The sequence below is a fragment of the Schistocerca piceifrons genome, chromosome 1 (assembly GCF_021461385.2).
Source record: "Schistocerca piceifrons isolate TAMUIC-IGC-003096 chromosome 1, iqSchPice1.1, whole genome shotgun sequence".
NCBI classification, from domain to species: domain Eukaryota; kingdom Metazoa; phylum Arthropoda; class Insecta; order Orthoptera; family Acrididae; genus Schistocerca; species Schistocerca piceifrons.
Genome location: NC_060138.1, coordinates 434,585,996 through 434,599,183, shown reverse-complemented (window position 1 = coordinate 434,599,183; position 13,188 = coordinate 434,585,996). Strand labels below are relative to the sequence as shown.

The 13,188-nt window shown below is 41.4% G+C and overlaps 1 protein-coding gene across 1 annotated transcript in view; it reads right to left on the bottom strand.

Annotated features, from left to right (window-relative positions):
- LOC124733414 overlaps positions 1–13,188 on the bottom strand; it is a 90,775-nt gene that overhangs the window by 22,151 nt on the left and 55,436 nt on the right. The window contains exon 3 of the mRNA XM_047248525.1: positions 5,945–6,145. Coding sequence (XP_047104481.1) covers positions 5,945–6,145 — 201 coding nt within the window. The remainder of the gene's footprint in view (positions 1–5,944; positions 6,146–13,188) is intronic.

Sequence of the window (13,188 nt, the reverse complement as noted above, 5' to 3'; positions counted from 1 at the left end):
ATTTTTTAAAGCAAACAAAGCAATTACTTTTCTTGCAAATAGATCAAATGGTTCAAATGGCTCTGAGCACTATGGGACTTAACATCTGTGGTCATCAGTCCCCTAGAACTTAGAACTACTTAAACCTAACTAACCTAAGGACATCACACACATCCATGCCCGAGGCAGGATTCGAACCTGCGACCGTAACGGGCGCGCGGTTCCAAACTGAAGCGCCTAGAACCGCTCGGCCACACCTGCCGGCTAATAGGAACATATTCCACTTAAATTCGGTGCTGTACTGAAGAAATGTTTGATATATTTTCGTTTCTTATTTTGCCTTTTCTACTGCTCTATGCTAAAACTGTATTGTTTTCTTCATTTTTACAGCATCATTCCTCTGTTTCGCTTTACAGATGAACAATTTTTGAAACAAACCGTAATTAAATGTTGACAATTTAATTTTGTTATAAATACTGCTTACTTTTAAGGTTACGTGGATAACCTTCTGGAACCAAAATGTCCCGCAATTAGCCAGTTCTTTGTATAAACCCATTAAGTTTCTTGAATGGTTCACACTTACTGGTTTTAGGGGAATCTCGAAAAAAGCTGATTGCACACATGAAGCAAGCGACCGTTCTGAGGTAACACGACTCACTTAACCTACAGGTAAATGCACTTATGTCCTTAAGTACCAAAGCTACTTGGAAAACTAGCGAAGTCAACGCTTAGTTACGACATTGTACTGTAAGCTATTGTGGTCTTACAACTCTAGCGTTGAACGTCTTTCCACGACCTCAGATTTGATGACTTAAATAGTTTTCGATCTACTAGACATGAGTACAGAATGCAAGGTTACAGATTTTTACGAGGTAACAATGTTCCCGTCCTGGTCTCTCAAACTCAGTTCTGACGTCGCCAATGGAAATGCAGCCATAAAGATTATATCTTTGGAATCCAAAACAAATCACCTGTTGTCGAAGACCTGTCAGTTCTGTTGTTGTCATTACAAACCGAGCAACGAAGATATAGTCTTTGCCTTCCCAAATAAGCCCACGGTTCTCGAAGACCTGCCAGTTTTGGCGTCTTCACAAGAAATGATGTCATACAAAATTAGTCTTTGATTCATCGTGGAGCAAAAATATAAGCAATGAGAGACTTAGAGAACAGAATGGTTAAACTGAATTATTTGTTCTGTGCTTCTGGCATTCATTCGGTACAACGATCTGGCACGTGTTGCTTCCTCTTTACAGATCTCTCACAAAAACTTCATGCATCATTTGATGGGGCATTATGGATATAAATTTGCTGTAGCTGAGAGCGTAGCTGTAGAACTGAAGCCCACATTTTATTGGGTCAAACATCATTATGAGCCGTCTACTGTGAGAGGTACACGAGTTTCCTGGAAAAAATACTAATGAAGTTTTCGGAAACTTTCTTCCGTAGTCATGTAATCTTTATTGTGAGTTCCCTGTACAGTCACGGTAATAGGTGGCTGAACTGATTAAAGGTTTGCTGTGAATCATACATGCTGTTTTTGATCAAATCATTCAGAAATTACCCTTCATTTACAGTTTTTGGGAGGACCACATGATCGGCACATGGAGCACTTTCTGTAATTGACTACATAAGAAATTTCCATAATGCGGCAAAACGTGCACCCGGTGCCGAGGGAATTAGAAAATGCTACACTACAGGACATAGATGAGTTTTTATGTTTGGGCGACCATTTAACTAATGACGGCCGAAGCAGAGAGGATACAAAATGCAGAAAGGTTACAGCAACGAAAGCATATCTGAGAAAGAAGAATTCGTTAAAAAGTAATATAAGTTGAAATGAAGGGAAGTCTTTTGAGAAGGTAGTCTTAATCGAAAGTGGAAAATGGACTATAAAAAGAACATACTAGACGAAAATAGAAGCTTTTGAAATGTGCTGCTACAGAAGAATGATCAAGATTAGTAGATTGAATAACTACTGAAGAGGCAATGGATCAAACTGGGAAAAGAAGAAGTTTATGGGACGATTTAACCAAACGAACTTGATAGGACACGCACATCGAACTGTGGGACAAAGGAATGATCTATCTGAAAATGGAGGGAAGTGTAAGGGTAGAAACTGTAAACAAAGGTACAAATACAGAAAGCAGGAACAAAAGGATCAAAAGGATGTGGGTTGCGGGTAGTTATTCGGAGACCCGTGATCTAGGGGTAGCGTCTCTGATTCATAATCAAAAGTCTTCGGTCCCGGGTTCGATCCCCGCCAATGCCTAAATTTTGATAAATAATCAGCATTGGCGGCCAAAGACATCCGGCATAAGAAGTCAGCCTCATTCTGCCAACGGCCTTGTCAAAGAGGGCGGAGGAGCGGATAGAGGTTCAGGGCACTCTCTTGTCCTAGGGGTGGGAAATTGCCCCTAAAGGCGGAAGAATCAGCAATGATCAACGACATGAGGATGCAGAAGGCAATGGAAACCACTGCATTAAAGACACGTAACGTGTATCCACAGGACATGTGGCCTGTAATTGAAGAAGTGTCATGATGATCTCTCCATTGGCAAAAGATTCCGGAATAGTCCCCCACTCGGATCTCCGGGAGGGGACTGCCAAGGAGGAGGTTACCATGAGAAAAAGATCGAATAATCAACGAAAGGATAACGTTCTACGAGTCGGGGCGTGGAATGTCAGAAGCTTGAACGTGGTAGGGAAACCAGAAAATCTGAAAAGGGAAATGCAAAGGCTCAATCTAGATATAGTAGGGGTCAATGAAGTGAAGTGGAAGGAAGACAAAGATTTCTGGTCAGATGAGTATCGGGTAATATCAACAGCAGCAGAAAATGATATAACAGGTGTAGGATTCGTTATGAATAGGAAGGTAGGGCAGAGGGTGTGTTACTGTGAACAGTTCAGTGACCGGGTTCTTCCAATCAGAATCGACAGCAGACCAACACCGACAACGATAGTTCAGGTATACATGCCGACGTCGCAAGCTGAAGATGAACAGTCAGAGAAAGTATATGTGGATGTTGAAAGGCTAATGCAGTATGTAAAGGGGGACGAAAATCTAATAGTCATGGGCGACTGGAATGCAGTTGTAGGGGAATGAGTAGAAGAAAAGGTTACAGGAGAATATGGGCTTGGGACAAGGAATGAAAGAGGAGGAAGACTAATTGAGTTCCGTAACAAGTTTCAGCCAGTAATAGCGAATACCCTGTTCAAGAATCACAAGAGGAGGAGGTCTACTTGGAAAAGGCCGGGAGATACGGGAAGATTTCAATTAGATTACATCAGAGATTCCGAAATCAGATACTGGATTGTAAGGCGTACCCATGAGCAGATATAGACTCAGATCACAATATAGTAGTGGTGAAGAGTAGACTGAAGTTCAAGACATTAGTCAGGAAGAATCAATGCGCAAGGAAGTGGCATACAGAAGTACTAAGGAATGACGAGATACGTTTGAAGTTCTCTAACGCTATAGATTCAGCAATAAGGAATAGCGCAATAGGCAGTACAGTTGAAGAGGAATGGACACCTCTAAAACGGGCCATCACAGAAGTTGGGAAGGAAAACATAGGTACAAAGAAGGTAGCTGCGAAGAAACCATGGGTAACAGAAGAAATACTTCAGTTGATTGATGAAACGAGGCTGTACAAACACGTTCTGGGAAAGTCAGGAATATAGAAATACAAGCCGCTGAGGAATGAAATAAATAGGAAGTGCAGGGAAGCTAAGACGAAATGGCTGCAGGAAAAATGTGAAGACATCGAAGAAGATATGATTGTCGGAAGGACAGACTCAGCATACAGGAAAGTCAAAACAACCTTTGGTGACATTAAAAGCAACGGTGGTAACATTAAGAGTGCAACGGGAATTCCACTGTTAAATGCAGAGGAGAGAACAGGTAGGTGGAAAGAATACATTGAAAGCCTCAGAGAGGCTGAAGATTTGTCTGATGTGATAGAAGAAGAAACAGGAGTCGATTTAGAAGAGATAGGGGATCCAGTATTAGAATCGGAATTTAAAAGAGCTTTGGAGGACTTACGGTCTAATAAGGCAGAAGGGATAGATAACATTCCATCAGAATTTCTAAAATCATTGGGGGAAGTGGCAACAAAACGACTATTCACGTTGGTGTGTAGAATATATGAGCCTGGCGATATACCATCTGACTTTCGGAAAAGCATCATCCACACAATTCCGAAGACAGCAAGAGCTGACAAGTGCGAGAATTATCGCACAATCAGCTTAACAGCTCATCCATCGAAGCTGCTTACGAGAATAATATACAGAAGAATGGAAAAGAAAATTGAGAATGCGCTAGGTGACGATCAGTTTGGCTTTAGGGAAAGTAAAGGGACTAGAGAGGCAATTCTAACGTTACGGCTAATAATGGAAGCAAGGCTAAGGAAAAATCAAGACACTTACATAGGATTTGTCGACCTGGAAAAAGCGTTCGACAATATAAAATGGTGCAAGGTGTTCGAGATTCTGAAAAAGGAGGGGTAAGCTATAGGGAGAGACGGGTCATATACAATAAGTACAACAACCAAGAGGGAATAATAAGAGTGGACGATCAAGAACGAAGTGCTCGTATTAAGAAGAGTGTAAGACAAGGCTGTAGCCTTTCGACCCTACTCTTCAATCTGTACATCGAGGAAACAACGATGGAAATAAAAGAAAGGTTCAGGGGTGGAATTAATATACAAGGTGAAAGGATATCAATGATACGATTCGCTGATGACAATGTTAGCCTGAGTGAAAGTGACGAAGAATTAAATGATCTGTTGAACGGAATGAATAGTCTAATGAGTACACAGTATGGTTTGTGAGTAAATCGGAGAAAGACGAAGGTAATGAGAAGTAGTAGAAATGAGAACAGCGAGAAACTTAACATCAGGATTGATGGTCATGAAGTCAATGAAGTTAAGGGATTCTGCTACCTAGGCAGTAAAATAACCAATGACGGACGGAGTAAGGAGGACATCAAAAGCAGACTCGCTATGGCAAAAAAGGCATTTCTGGCCAAGAGAAGTCTACTAATATCAAATACCGGCCGCAATTTGAGGAAGAAATTTCTGAGGATGTACGTCTGGAGTACAGCATTGTATAGTAGTGAAACATGGACTGTGGGAAAACCGGAACAGAAGAGAATCGAAGCATTTGAGATATGGTGCTATAGACGAATGTTGAAAATTAGGTGGACTGAAAAAGTAAGGAATGAGGAGGTTCTACGCAGAATCGGAGAGGAAAGGAATATGTGAAAAACACTGATAAGGAGAAGGGACAGGATGATAGGACATCTGATAAGACATGAGGGAATGACTTCCATGGTACTAGAGGGAGCTGTAGAGGGCAAAAACTGTAGGGGAAGACAGAGGTTGGAATACGTCAAGGAAATAACTGAGGACGTAGGTTGCAAGTGCTACTCTGAGATGAAGAGGATAGCACAGGAAAGGAATTCGTGGCGGGCCGCATCATACCAGTCAGTAGACTGATGACCAAAAAAAAATTCGGAGATGAAGAGGCTTGCATACGATATACCTGCCTGGAGAGCTTTATCAGAATAGACTGAAGACCATGACAGCAGCAATTACACGCTGCTATAGCTGCCGGATGGAGGAGTCGCCTTGAAGGTTCCAAATCACTTTCATATTTCGTGGCAGAGAATCTCTGAAAGACTGCAACTGAGCAAAATACTGCTCTTCCCAGAATATTTGTAGTCTGCTTTGTACGCTTTGTCCTGCCTCTGGTGCTCTGACATTCGGCCACATTACTATGGGTTCTTGCATTGCAAACTTTAAATGTCACTTAGCTTTAAGAGCACTACGCGATTTAAAAATGAATTACTTGACCTTCCTCGTTTAATATAACCTCTTAACAGTTAATTTAGTTTAAAATTTTGGCTGGATGGTTTGCGTATCGATATTTCCTTAGCTTAAGACTGAAAGTTTTTGCAGACACTGACCTGCTCGGACAGCTTGTAGAGCAGCAGGGTGAGGTTGATGGAGGGCGTCTCGCTGTAGTAGACGGTGTAGCCCCAGGCGCTGCCGCACCACTGCCCGCCCGTCGAGGGCCGGCCCGCCTCCCGGATGCTCATGTGGCCGTCCGGGCAGCCGTCGCTCGTGAACGACACGAACTTGCCCACCGTGAACGTGTCGAACGTCAGCTGAAATCCATGCAACTCCGATACAATGCTAGTAGTGGCTAATTCATCCTTAGAGTGTACGCAGGAAACGTTGGTGTTGTCAGCTCTCCCATACGGAGGTTTACAGAAGAGGAAGGTATCTGCCTGGTGCAGTACGACTGCTGCAGAGTCGGGCCTTATTAGTGAATACGCCACCTTCGAGTATATAGGAGAGCCGTTTCTTTTACTGGGAATGTCTTCATTACTGAAGGTGGCTTGAACATACCTCTATTGGTTTCCCTGCACTGTAATACAACTCATTTAACTTTAGCTTTGTAAGATCCGTTAAGGACATAATGCTTAAAATAGTAAAAAACATTGATAGCATCAACATTAATCATAAGAACTGGGTGATACACAGTAAGAAATTTACACGTCAAGAGAAAGGAGAGCACAAAAGTAGGATTAGTGAGAATAGAAGAGGATTAGACATTATAGCGTAATGAAAATGATGAATGTATTACGCAGTACCTAAACATATATAAAGTGAATGAGGAAATAGGAGAGTCGTTCAGTAAGTAATGCAGCACATTTTTTTCTGTGTCAATTTGGGTTTAAAAAATACTAAGTTTGTTGTGGTACGTCGTGGAATGCTTCCGCTTCAGCACCCATAGTTTCATGATGTTCCGATAGTGGTGACGGATCACGTACGCTTCAAAATGGGAAGCACAACAGAGGTAAATAAGTGTAAATGTCGTGTGACTATGGCCTCCCATCGGGTAGACCGTTGGTCGGGTGCAAGTCTTTCGATTTGACGCCACTTCGGCTACTTGCGTGTCGATAGGGATGGTATGATGAAGCTTAAAATACCCAACACCCAGTCCCTGAGCGGAGAAAATCTTCGACCCAGCCTGCAATCGAACCCGGGCCCTTAGGACTGACATTCTGTTGAGCTGACCACTCAGCTACCGGGGGGCGGACACAACAGAGCTGCTTTCTAAGTAGAGACAGTCATTGAGTTTCATTTGGCGGAATACCGAAGCACCGCAGATATTCATAGACACTTGCACAATGTCTAGGGAGACTTGGTAGTGAAGAAAAGCACGGTGAGTCGTTGGGTGAGTCGTTTGTCATTATCGCAACAGGGTCGCGCAAACCTGTCCCATCTTCCGCATGCCCGACGGCCACACACAGCTGTGACTCCTGCGGTGTTGGAACGTGGAGACACTCTCACTTCAGGTGATCGATGGATCTTAGCTCAAAGAAGGAAGGAAGGAAGGTTGAGATTAACGACTCGTCGACATGGAGATCATTAGAGACGAAGTGTAAGCTCTGTTTGTGTCTAGGATGGCGAAGAAAGTCGGCCATGCCCTTTCAAGGGAACCATCCCGGCATTTGCTTCGAGCAATCTAGAGGAATGGCGCGAAAACCTAAATCTGGATGGCTGGACGCGGGTTTGAAACGTCATCCCCCCGAATGTGAGTCCAGTGTGTTAACTACTGCGCCATCCCGCTCGGTCACTGCTCAGGTGGAAGTCTCCGTTGGTAGTGCTGACACACTAGTCCGTCAGTTTGGGTTCGTCACTTGAAACCGGAATTATACCGGCAACCCATGGAGTGGCGCACCACACCACCACTCCTTCGAAGAAAATGTTCGAAGCTGCATTCCCAGCCGGCAGAGTCATGGGCACGACCTTCTGGAACTCAGAAGCGAATATTCTGATGTCCTCCCTCATGGTGCAACGATCTACTCTGAAGTGTATTCTGCTACCCTCAGTAAATCGTGGACACTAACAATGCAAGGCCTCACACAATTCTGCGCACCCGAGCGGAGTTCATAAAACTTCATTGGACTCTCCTTCCTCACCCTACAGCCTGTATGTCGCAACCTCCATCTGTTTGGTCCAATGAAGGATGCACCCGCTGGGAAGCAGTAAGTGGTTGATACGGGAGGCTACTGATGGAGCAAGACGTTGGCCCTCACATCGACCAGTAGACTGGTATCACGCGGGCATACAGGCCGTCTCAGGAAGGTGGCTTAAAGCCCTCTCATTGAAAGGAAACAGTGTTGAAAACTAGGCTTTTGTACCCGAAATATGAGGAATAATATGGTGTATTGCAGTCTTGAATAGAACAAACCTGTTTTCAGAAAAAAATATTTGTTGCGTTACTTGTTGAACACCCCTCATAGTAAAGTAAATACGCAAACTGCAAGATCATGTACCTAGAAAGCTTAGAGTCAGAATATTGCATTCGCTGCTACATTACAAGCCAGATTTGGATTGTAAAAAAAGTGGATGGTTAACTATTGTTCTCTTTTTAGGGAAGAACAAATTGTTGCTGATGCAGGTGGTGATGACAGTTTCATTGTCATCAACCAATCATAGGTGACTAACAAAAGCCTACAGGAAGTATGAACTGGTATTCAGGTAGAGTCCAATCATTTGAGTAAATCCCCGAAATTTGTAGGCAATGTAGCAAATTACATGACTAGGTTGAATCCTAGCCGGTTTCCATCCTTAAAATGACCCAGGAAGCACTACAAGAAGGTAACTAAACGCTCTCTCCATTTTCTCTCCATTCAGCAAGCGTACCGGTACCGGAACTGTGTACGTCTAGTGTCAAGAAACTGATGCTCATAGACACGACGAACATGTCTTCCATTGCCTACGTGAAACGTGATCATGTCACCAAGCTTAAGTACTTCTTATTTTTTACTTTGTCTTGATTCTTACATGTGAAATTGCTAAAGGGATAAAAGTACTTCGCAGCTTGTGAAGAGTCTGCTACTGTGCTTGAAGTTGAGTAATTAATAAGGATGCCTTAAGCATGTCAGTCCGTGCAAGGCTTCGACATGATATCGAAAGCGTAATGTAATTTCTCTGTGGATTTCCAGCATGCTGGGTTAGTAACGAGACAGCACGTTGTGTTATGAAGTTTCGGCTTACCTGAACCCATTTTCAGTTATTTGGAAGTGCGTTTAGGTAACCCAACAAAACTGAATCTTGCAACTTTGGCTGCTTTTCACGAGAAACTGGTAATCTGTTTGCCTATCTAATTAAGCAACCGCCTCCTTTGCACCCCGCCAGCGGCCGTGTTGCTCTCTACCCTGCCGAGTTAACGGAAATGCGAGTTAGCTCGCTCTCACTCGTTTTTCACCAATAACTGCAGGATAGTCGTCCAAGGACAAGTGCTGCCAGTTGTGTGAACACGGACACTACGAGCATTTTCTGTGTACTAATTTTACTGCCTGTTGTTTCAGTAGAAGCCTCGTGAGTGTTACTCAATATCATTTAGAGTGTATGTATGATTATTGTCCACTATACCAAATCAAATGCCCTAGAAGAAAGTCGCCCTGATTTGGTGGGAGACGGGCGTGGATATCGATCTGATGTTTCTTGCTATAGGATTCATGTGGAAAGTGTGATCACAGAGCCGATGGCACCGGCGATGGTTGGACTTGGTTGGTGACCTCATAATGTGTAGGTAGCGTGAATTGTAATTCGGACACATCCACTGTGCCAGAAAGTCCTTTATATTATTTGTGTTCCATTTTAGCTAAACCCGTTTTTAAACAAGTGGTTCGCCGGTTTCTGTTTGGCTGACTTTCACTTCTAAATGTTGCTGTCTATTTTTGTCGTATTAATTCCTGTCTGTTGGATGTGAGCCCAGTCTGCAATTCATGAAACATTTCTTGTGGTCACCTTGTGTAATTTCTTTTTGTAATAATTTTACCACTTCTTGTTTTATTTGAAGCATTTTGGGCGTAATTGTTTATACTTTCTACATTCTCTTATAGAACTAGCTTGAGTCATTCGGATCCAACTTAAAGATTTGAGCTAATATCTCTCTGGAATAATATATTCCATATTACTTTATAAGTGTCCACTGCTTGTTGTAATTTTCTGGGGATGCAGCTGTAAGTTGACGTGTTGATAGATGTTAAGTGTTGACTGATGAATTCTTCTATGAAATACGTGTTAAGTGAAATATCTTTGGCTGTTATTCGATTTGTTTGAGATAGAAACTTTACGTAATATAACTCTGTGAAACCTCGCTGAAAGTTTCTCGATTAAATCTTTTACCTCTTTCCTTACATTCCTTTGAAAATATTAAGTTCCATGTCTTTAAATGTGAAAGAAAAATAATTTCTTACAGTTGTTAAATGATGTCGTTTCTGGGTGACTTGTTACATTTCATCCGTGCCACCTTTCCAATTCCTGCTCCTCGCATGATAAAACATTTCACGCACCTTAAAACAAGACATCCCTTAATATTGCTGCTCTGTTTATGGCCTATAGTCTTTCAAAGTTCGTCTACCTCATGCCAAAGCACCTTATTATATAAATACGTTGAGACGATCGTCTCTATTAACCTACAGTTGATTTTATACTATATTAGTAATCGAAGTAAAAATTAAAATACTAGTAATGAGTTACGATTTTTTAAGAGACTAAAATATTTTGAGAAAAACTGCTTGGTCTAAAAGGAATATGCACAAACAGCACTTGAGAAGAAAAACAAACCTAGCTGTATCTGGACCATTAACAATGTATTTTACAGTATAATTTCATAAAAATTTAAAATAAACAGATATTCAGAGTTAAAAATGGATTAATATGCAGTTTTCTTCCAACAAAAACCAATTTACTTCTGTCTTAAGGGGACATGCACGTGAAAATGAACAAAAATTTGAAAAAAAATATTCTTGGTGTATAGAAAAGAGCTTTTCATGCAGATTTCAAAAATGTCTACTTTATAGGCATTATCATTTTCCGTTCATTCTAAAATTGAGGTTGAACGTAATGTTGTACAGGGGCTACACCAATCTGTCAGTTTGAAGTGCGTCTGAATACGTTATGTATTATTTTGTTCTTCCGTTTCTTCCGTCGTTAATTATGGATCTTTAACACAGGTGTATTATAGAAGGCACTGATTCCCAGAACCAAAGTACAAGCATGTCTATAAGGCTAGCGTTCGAATGTAAAGAAAGATCTGAGAATGTATGATTTCTGAATATCATACGCGTGTGGTTTTGTAGTTATTGTGTGATGCTTTGTTCGTGTGTGTGTGTGTTTCCTGTGCTACAAATGCCGAGACTAAAGAAATATAGCCCCAAAACAAAGTTTCTCGGCAACCAGTTACAAACATAACCGAATAATACACGTCAGTTGCTTCAAAAGTCGCTCACGGAAATTGTGCCCACAGCCAGTGTATCTCGACGTAAACTTTCGCTTTCTGAAGGTAATAACAACAAGACTAGTTGTATTGGGAGCAGCAGTAACAACGGATATGTTATTGTGAACCTAAATATGCTTTCAAGACTTTTAAAGAGTGCTTTGAGATATAAGTACTGCAATTGTGAAGATAGTATTGACGTTTCTGAGAACATTTCAGCAACGAAGGGTCTTTCAAGTTGGTTAGTGATTTCCTGTAACTCGTGTAGGATGCACATTGATATTATGACACCGCCAGTAACTGATAGTCGACATTACAGTGTAATTATTCAGTTTGCTTATGCAATGCGAGGTATTGGAAGGGGGAGGAGAGCTGCCCAGACTTTCTGTGCAGTGGTGGATTTGCCTCCACCTCCACTGAGGTTTGACAGATACAGTAAATTAATACTAATGCTTTATGTGATGTAAGTGAACATTTAATGAAAAGAGCAGAAGAAGAAGCAGTAGCCTTGTCTGAGAATACAGACATTGTAGTAGCATTTGATAGATCTTGGCAGAAGAGAGGTCATACTTCTCTGTATGGGGTTTTAACTGCCATGTTTATGAAAACAGGTGAGATACTATACTATCGATGTATAGCAAAAGAACTGCGAGGATTGTTTAAGTAAAGTTATTGGCATCCATGTTTGTACAAAGAACTTTGATGGCCTCAGTGGAAAGACGGAAACGATAGGAGTTTTAAACATTTTTAGAATATCAGAGGTCAGTCGTGGTGTTGGGTATGTAGGCTACCTTGGGGATGGAGACTGTAAAGGACACACTATTGTTGTTAATGACAGACCATATGGGGACACTCTGATAGAGAAGCTTGAATGTGCTGGGCATGTACTAGAAAGAATGGGAGCTCGGCTGAGAAAATAATGTAGTGACTTCAGGGGAAAAAACGCTCAGACGCAAAACACATAGGTGGTCCAGGCCATCTTACAAAAAGTGAAATTGATTCTTTGACTCAATATTAGGGACTAGCAATAAGGAGAAATGTGGGAGATTTGGAGAACATGAGACTAGCTGTTTGGGCAACATGATTTCACAGAGTGTCAACAGATGAAACTCCACAGCATGGTTTGTATCCGAAAGGGAAAGATTTGTGCTGCAAGTACTGGTTGAGCAATGTCACAGGCACACTATATACCCACAAGCATTCCTTACCACTTGCTATAATGGAGGCAATAAGGCCTATGTATAGGGATCTGGCAAATAAAAATTTAATTAGCAAATATGTATGCATGATCTCTCTACGAATGCAAATGAAAGCTTCATCAGCTGTATATGGGAGAGAATACCCAAAACTGTATTTGTTGGGCTGACAGTACTGAAAATTGGAGTAATGGATGCAATAATAACATTCAATGATGGTGCAATTTCAAGGATCAATCTTATGAAGAAGGAATATGATTTCAGCTCTAACTGCTACTGATAAGCGGGGGGTAACCGAAGCAGAAACAGCTGCAGAAGCTGCTACCAAGGAGTCAAGGATAAAGAAAAGAATGAAGAGAAAGAGTATGGCGGATAAAGAAACTGGAGGACAACCGGAGTTTGCAGCTAGAATGTTCTAAACGAGCATAGTGGTAAGTTAATAAATTTGTAAACCTTGTTTTGCGATTTACCAAAAAACTGAATTTTCATCATTCAGATACACTTTTCTCCTAAATTACTGAAGTTAAACTGACAAAAATTGGTACAGATATATAAAATGACTTCCTGTACTTCCATTTTCTACTACTTCCTGAAAAATTTATAACATGATGATGTCGGTGATATTTGAGCTACATTTTTAAATATTTTTGTAGTAGTAAAATAAGTTACTTGTCTTTTTCACAGATCAGCATGAGGGAAGGAAATTGGAGGC